Source organism: Adelges cooleyi, unplaced genomic scaffold (assembly GCF_023614345.1).
Source record: "Adelges cooleyi isolate 19-005CV unplaced genomic scaffold, UGA_ACOO_1.1 ACOO_flye_CR_arks_rails_tigmint_CR_PRNA_34, whole genome shotgun sequence".
Lineage (NCBI taxonomy): Eukaryota > Metazoa > Arthropoda > Insecta > Hemiptera > Adelgidae > Adelges > Adelges cooleyi.
In genome coordinates this window covers 251,807-260,078 of record NW_026096013.1, presented here as the reverse complement: position 1 = coordinate 260,078, position 8,272 = coordinate 251,807, and the positions used below count along the sequence as shown (strand labels likewise).

Here is an 8,272-nt window from a genome sequence, read left to right as displayed (position 1 = left end):
TTCAATAATAGCAAGTGACAATAATTGATGTAAAAATATAATTATTAGTTGGCTTACGAATAAAATTGAACAAAAAATATAATGACAATATACAAAATAGATAATTGACTGAAAAAATATACATTTGGACAACTAGTAAAAATACAAATAATATTATGACTAAAAATTGATGTACATTATCGACCAAACGTCAGTTACGTCATAAAAAAAAAAAAAAATTGATAAGTCAAAAGATAAAAAGAGGAAAAAAGTTGAATGTGCGATGGATGACGTAGAAAAAAATTCAAATATAAATTCTGAACACATTATAAAATACATACAATTATACTTCACTGCTCAAATAATTTAGTTTATATCAAAATAGGAAGAAAACTAAGAATTGAGCGGATGAATTTTTAGTGATGTGAAAAATAGATTATGTTAACGATACTTCTGTCTCGCTCGTATCAGTTGCAGGTTCGTAGTCATCGTTGGCAAAATATTTGGAATGTTGCTGTTCTAGGTACCTGAAAACAAATATTTTAACAAAGACATTTTATAGAAAGGTTGTCAGAAAACAGTGTTGATGTTTCATAACATAAGAATAAAATTATATTGTAGACCCAAATGTTTTTTTTATTTTTTGAAAAATTAACTAAACAATTTACCATCAAACTATAGTCGATACCTACGTACACGACTGCTCAATTTGAATTGCACGTCGATTGTTGACTAAAGTTGAGATTGAAACAAATGTGGCTTTTTTACGGATCAGTTTTTAAAAATGTAAGCTACTTCACATTGTTGCTTCAACCCTACCACCATTTATCTTATTTATCTAACTCTGTACTATACATCCTCAACGCATTCTGTTGTTTACACCTTGCATAAAGCGATGAATCTATTGCAGAAGTTATCTTTGCTAATAAATCATATCTCTAATTATCTCAACATATTCTGTCTAATTCCTTCTGAATCGCATGGCCCTCTACGATAAAACACAAGTTATCACTCACTTAACCTTCTCACTTAGCCTAGGGTGACCATACGTCTCGTTAAAAATGGGATTGTCCCTTTTTGGAGCTAAATATTCCCTTGTCCCACTAACTGACTTTCGACTGGACGCTTTTTGTCCGGTTCTTAGAATATGGTTAGGTTCTCTCTTTATCAGCTATCTTATCAAAATATTAATAAAAATAGAGCAATAATTATTAATTTTGATTTAGATTTCGAAAGTGTGGAGAAAGTAGTGGAATTAAACGCTAACTATTTTTAAATAACTATTCAAAAAAAGATTTTAAAATAACTAAAATAGAATTTTGGGTAGAAAAAATATGACTTTTTCTATGAGAAAAAAAAGAAAATTTCTAATTCTTGCCACTCATTTTTACAAAAAAAAAAATAAAGATGTACTTATTGAACTGTATAAAAAAAAAATGAAACTTGAAAGTTAGTCAGTGAACTATTAATACAAAACAAGAAATTAAAACGATTTTTTTATTAATAAATTAAAGTAATTTAAAATAATAATACTTATTATCAAAATATTATAAAAATTATTAAAAATGATAACCATAGATGAACCAGCAAGTTCATTTGATTATTATTTTATATAAACCATAATAAATATAATAGTTTAACTAAATGGATCGTTAAATTAAAAAAAAAAATTTAATTCTTACTTGAAAAAATCATTTATGCTATCAGCAATGGAAGAGAGCTGGTTGTCTTCGGTCACAAACTTTGGTCTTAGAAATTTTTTCAAATTAACTGAAAAATATATTAAAATCCATTAATATGTCATCAAGTATCGAATACTAAAATACACATAGGTATATGTATAAAAAATATAATTAGGACACTACAAAAACACTAAAAAATTATGTTTATTAGGATAGCACTTCGTGTAAGACCATATAAAATGTTATTATCAATGTTTGGAAAAAACACTTCAAAAACGGTTGAGTGTAAGGAAGGTGTTCTTTTTCACTAAATGAGCTCCTGAACGCGTTTATAAGGAATTAATAAAACATCATTTCGCTAACATCAAAGTCAATATTTCATACGTACCACATAGCCTTAGTAAATAAATGGGTCCATAAACTGTACACCACAAGTCTTCCGAATAAATGTTTTCATATTTGAATTGTAAACTGTCAAGTCTTATTTTTTCTGATAACAGAGCAACAGCCTAAAAGAAAAATATTGGTAAAGTTATTAAATAAAAATTCTCATTACATAAAATCTCATCAACGAAAAATAATTTACTTTATTGTGCACTTCATTATTACGTTCTTTCGCATATAGCAGCGTCTGTATTCGTGAATTAAAATATTGAATAAAAGTCGATCCAACACACAAAGCTCTTTCCCTAAAAATATCTTATTATATTTTCGACACTTTTATACTATTAACTTTGTAAGAAAAACAATAATTACCTAACAAATATTGTTGATTTTTGTTTGGAACCGATATAACCATCAATGAGATGCATAACAGTGAATTTGGATGGAAACTTTAATTGCTAAAATATTTTACACACCATTATTAGGCAAACAATTTATTAACAAAGTGACCAAATATTATTAAAATGTTTAAAACACCTTGTTAAATACCTTGTTAAAAACGTTTATCATATTATAGTCGTAGGACAATCGCCGTTTCAGAATTGTAGGCACATCAAATTTTAGTTGTTTATCGTATGGAGGCTAGAAAAATTAATAGTTTTGTTGCAGACAAAGTCAAAATCAAAATAATTAACTGTTTGGCTGTATATGTACATCCGTTCAACACATAAATCAATTATCAGCCATAACAATGTTCTAAAGATTATAATAACAATTTTCTGTTAAGCAAAATATTTATTAAGATAATAATTTATTTATAAAATATATATTACCAAAAACTCTTGTATGGCAGGTAAGTTATTAATGTTATTTTCTATTAGATCAACAGTTCTGAATGCAACCAAAACCGGATTAGAAGATGGTTCTATTTAAATAAATAAGTAAATTAGTAAAATTTGGATTTTTTTCCGGAACGTTTCAGGTCAAAAAATTTAAACTTTTAATTTCAATTAATTACCAGACTCTTCAGTAGCCGAAGATGGAGCATCAGTGGTTTGGTTTACTTCAGTATTTTTTTTACGTCTGCCAACTCTTCCTGTGTTAAAATGTTTTTTAAACTTGCTGAAAATATTACAAAAGTATTTATTTAATTAGACTGATCGATTCATGTTATAAATAATGTGAAAATTTAAAAATCGCTCTCTCTCTCAAAAAAAATTAATATTATTGGTAAAATTGACGACATAATAATTGCATTCGATACAATATTAATATTAAAACACATATTTACTGTTGGTCTTGGAGTGCTTTCATGTGGTCAAGCGAAAACTCATTTACAGACAAAACACGATCATCGTGTACCCATTCATCCCATTTCGTTTTCCACCCTATGTAATGAATGTAGTAGTTCAATTCACCGTCAGGTCCAATTCGTCGTTTTAGGCACTTTGCTTCATATAGCATAGATCTGTGGTAACACAGCACTATGTCATCTGTCAAATAACAAACGATTCAAATCAATTTGGCGTAATTGTGATTTTAAAATTTTTATTTATTTATAATGAAAAGAAATATTGCATATATTTGTATAAAAATGATTGTTGCAGCATTCTGGTTTTTTATTTACTCACAAAAATCTTTTCTTTTAGTAGATTTCTATCCAATCAGTGCATATTACTCAAAATTTTAACAATATTTGTTATTACCTAATTCATATCATCTTAACTCACTTTCAACAAAACTCACCTACTTTTTATAAATAATGGCTACTCTTTGTTCACTTTTCATAAGATCAAACGCTACTGCTGTTTTCTTGACCTCGTTCTCTGTTGTATCCCCTGCCTGTATTAACTATTCCCTAATCTCATTAATTATTGCTACTACAGATACAAACTTAATGCTACCTCTTAGATAAATATACTCTACTTAATTTTGTCCAGCAGATCCAATGTAAAATATTTAATTTAGCTACCTACTTTCAATATCTCTAAAATGTCCTCATTCGTATTTAAATTTCATCACCGTCAATTTTGAATCACCTTATTAGTTTACTCGGGTAAAAAATAATAATACATAAAAGTAAAAAAAAAAAAAAAGAAGAGACTGTAATCGTAACTTACTTTTATCGAAACGGAAGGGATCCACAGACATTATCGTACACGGCGGATGAGCACTATTAGTTAAAATTAATATCAAACTCTTAAAAATAAATTCAAAATTAAACTCGATCCAATTTCTTAGGATTTAGCAGTTAAATTATTATCCTAAATACTCAAGGCTCGTCTACTAAGCAGTCGAGTCGTTTGGTAAATAACAACATTGTGAAATTATGATTTTACTGAGGCGTCGCTTGTTGTGTTATTACAGTGCGGGCATGTCCGGCACACAAAATATCTTTTATCTATATTACCATTGTGTAGACGCCGACGCTAAATACAGATGAGTGATGGACATTGGCCAAATTTAAAGTGTAAAACAACGATAATTCGTAAATAGCTTAAACTAATGACTCGACATAAGAAATGGTGAAATTAATTAACGGAAAAAAACCAAAAGGTTATACGGGAATAAGACCTCTGTACCGACATGAAGTCGGCATCACTGATGGTCGGACGCGTTGGGACGAAAAATTGATAAGATGATAACATTTTCCATTTGAATATTTGATTGCTAATGGAAGCAATAAGACTTATGACTCATGAACAAAATATTTACTAATTATACCTAATAGTAGGAGATAATTTCATATTTGCCGCTTTAATGTGTCATGTTTCTCAGTCTCATCATTTGAATTAGGTCTATCTTTTATGGTCTTAATAATATTCAGGTTTTAAAACATATGTCAATTTTCAAATCGCAAACGGCATAAGTCATAAAATCTCTGATAGTCTGATTTGCTCCTTTTAAAGTTTTTTATCCCTTTAACACGAAAATTGCTTAGGTATTTATATTTCGACTCTTCCTTAAGTAATACATATTGACACCACAAAATTACATTTAAGGCGTTCCAAAGCAATCCTACTTAAACCATTAATCATTTGCAACTTAAACGAAGTAATGAAATTATTTCCAAATAAAACATTTCGATCATCGATGCGAATTTGTTAATAGTACAAATTTTAGTATTGATAAAAATTATTTTAAAGACAATACCTAATTGGCTAAAAAACGTTGTTTTTAGTATAAGGGTGGATAATGTTAAGGCTGGTCCGTGGTCGTTGTCTACAATAGCTTGTTGCCATTGTTCCCCGTGTATTATGTATTTTTTTTTTTATTTTACAAAAGAAATATACAATCTGTACAATGGGCACAATAAGTATATATGATAAAAGTAGAGATAAATTGAATACATTTTGATGGAAGAAACCACTCATTAGTGACACTTCCAGAGTATTATGTATTGACAACATTATGCAACTATTTTTCAGGTACTATTGACTAGCGATTCACTTGATCATAAACTTAAGATTGTAAAATCTATTATATTGATTTTAACAGAAATAAAATCCATTCTTGTACAAAAAGAAGAAAGCTATGGAATCTTCTTACATTTTAAAGACATTGCAGGCAGGTTAAAGTGTTTTTTTCAGATATTCATTTTTAAAGTTTACTTATTTCTAATTTATTTTAAGACAATTCAAAAGATTTTTTTTTATAAAATACCGCTTATAATAAATAATATATGGTGATAAATCAAGTTCCTATACAATTTCAAGAAACTAATCAGTACATGCGTTTAGCGCTTTTTACCGCTTTCACGTTTCACTTCAGGGACGCAAATGGTAATGACATATAACATGCCTAAACATTCGTTTTGGTAAAAACGCAAAATGTATCTAAATTTAAGTACAGCAATCTACACAGTACGACCTAGTCACGAAGTAACAAATAATTCTAATATCATTCATAATATAAATGATAAATAATAATAATAATAATATATTATCTTGTATATTCTTGTTCAAAATAACAAGCGACTTCAGCGGCTACCTGAAAACCGGTTTTTCCACGTGGCATTCAGATAGCCACCGAGATCGCTTTTTATTTTGAACGGTGTATATATGTACCTAACCGTAAATTCGGCCGATGGGTTCATAATCGGTCGGATAGGTAGGTAGGCATATGACAATAGTATTGTAAACTGAGAACATTGTTGTTTATCGCACCAGACCGTCGCACGTTGCCGGTTGCCGACGTGCGACGACAGTACGTGTACAATTTATATTATTTTATTGCAACCGATAATAGTGGCGCGCTCCTACGGAATTTGTCGATAACTCATTGGGATGTTCCCCCTTAAGGGGCCTCTACACCTGCGTTTTTTTAGTCGAAAACAACTCATTCTAATTCAAACGTACTGTTCCTAAGAATACGCCGATTTAAGTTTTGAAAAAATATTTGTATTCTTCAAAACATTTTCAAGGCATCGGTCTTGGCACAATTTTAAAATTATTTTTAGTTAATTAATTATTTCAGTTTAAAAAAGTTAAAAAATTGCATTTTTTTACATTGAAATAATTAATTAACTGAAATTAATTTTAAAATTGTGCCACGACCGATGCCTTGAAAATGTTGTGAAGAATTCAAATGTTTTTTAAAAATTTAAATCGAAGTATTTTTAAGGACAGTACGTTTGAAGTAGAATGATGTATTAAAGTGAAATTTCAATTTCAAATTTTGTGGTTTCAAACAGTTTATTGACTTGTGCCTGCGAGTGCGTGACATTTCTTATCGACCGCTATCGTCGTCGTCGCATGGCACCCGCAAATTGCAGATGAGGATATTATTTTTAGATATTTTGTCATGTACGGTGTATAACAAAATACTATTAAAACGAGGATCATTGGCAGAGCATTGCAATTTATACTGAATTGTAAAAATGATCGTTTTTCTACAATTTAGATTTTAGTCATTCGAGTATTCGACTAGCGTTGTTGATGTTGTCCATCGTCAGGTCGTCTTATACTCACACAATTCATATTTTATATGATTTATATTTCATATAATAATGAATAATAAGTATACTAGGAAGTATTGACCTAAGTATAGAAAACCCTTATCTCGCTGGATAAAGAATAAAGGGAATTTAAATTCGCTGAATAAAAAAAACTATCCAGAGAGAGGTTAGATCATGCTCCGTGAGTTACCTAATATTATGTCTTGATGATTAAAACGAGTCCTTATGTATTATATTTTTAAGAACGGCATATTTTACCAAAAAACAATTTTTATTTTAGCTTCGATGCGTAGTTGAGAAGGTATTGTTTTTACAATGATGTGTTTTTATTTGTATTTATTTTTGTTTTTTGTGTCTGGACGTATCTTCTATGCCGTTAACCGATTTCTTCATGTATTTACTTTATATATTAGAAATCTCTAACCCTTTGGCGGCTGTCTTGGAAAAAAAATTAAACACCATAAAATACTGTTTTCTAACGTGTGACTGACTTGTAAAATTAAACGCCACCGCAACAGAATTTTTCCTACCCATGACAGTTTTAATCCCAAACTGTCTCCGAGGGTCATGATGAACTATCCAGATTAATTTGATAAGTAAAATAATATATTTACCAAAATGTTTTCAACTATTTTTATAAACGTTTCACATTTATGAATTGTAACAACTAACAATAATAGAGTTATTTGTATTAAAGTTGCACTATTTTAACGGCAACTACGCATGAACGATTATAGTTGAGATTATATTGTTTATTCTCACAATATTCAATCACTATTTCCACCAGCCGATCGTTCTGACTACAAGGGTTGGCCGTCACAAGTGCCTCCCGTTCTAAATCTAAATCTAATCTAAAAGTTAATTTCTTGGGGCAAAATTTTGAAAGTTCACTTCTTCCCCTTCAAAATTGGGAAAACACATAAAAATGTACATATTACTTTTTTTTAAAATAGTCGATTTTGTTCCAAATTTCTATGGAATATTCTTCGGATAAAGTACTATACAACGTAAACGGAAAAACGTTGACAAACCAAAAAAATATCTTTATATATTAAAATTGTATTAATTTATTACTATAGTTATAATCAAATTTTCATCAATAACTGCTAGTCTGTTGTTATTATATTTGTCAAAAGTAAGTAAGTAAACTCGTAATTTTTAATGTCTAGTAATAATCATTATCTTCGTGCTTCTGTTTGTCTGTGTATATACTCCTACAGAAATAATATAAATGCGACCCCAGATACAATTAAAGTAATATCATTTACCT

The 8,272-nt window shown here is 29.2% G+C and overlaps 1 protein-coding gene across 1 annotated transcript; it reads right to left on the bottom strand.

Moving 5' to 3' along the window:
• Window positions 1-304: 304 nt before the first annotated feature.
• On the bottom strand, window positions 305-4,321 carry LOC126840074 (uncharacterized). Its single transcript, XM_050575561.1, has 10 exons — window positions 4,166-4,321; window positions 3,337-3,538; window positions 3,064-3,167; window positions 2,879-2,970; window positions 2,595-2,687; window positions 2,418-2,503; window positions 2,248-2,350; window positions 2,050-2,170; window positions 1,662-1,749; window positions 305-506 (listed from the first exon to the last, which is right to left on the bottom strand). The coding sequence occupies exons 1-10, from the start codon at window positions 4,194-4,196 to the stop codon at window positions 416-418; spliced, it is 1,011 nt and encodes a 336-aa protein (XP_050431518.1). The 5' UTR covers window positions 4,197-4,321; the 3' UTR covers window positions 305-415.
• Between the last annotated feature and the right edge of the window lie 3,951 nt (window positions 4,322-8,272).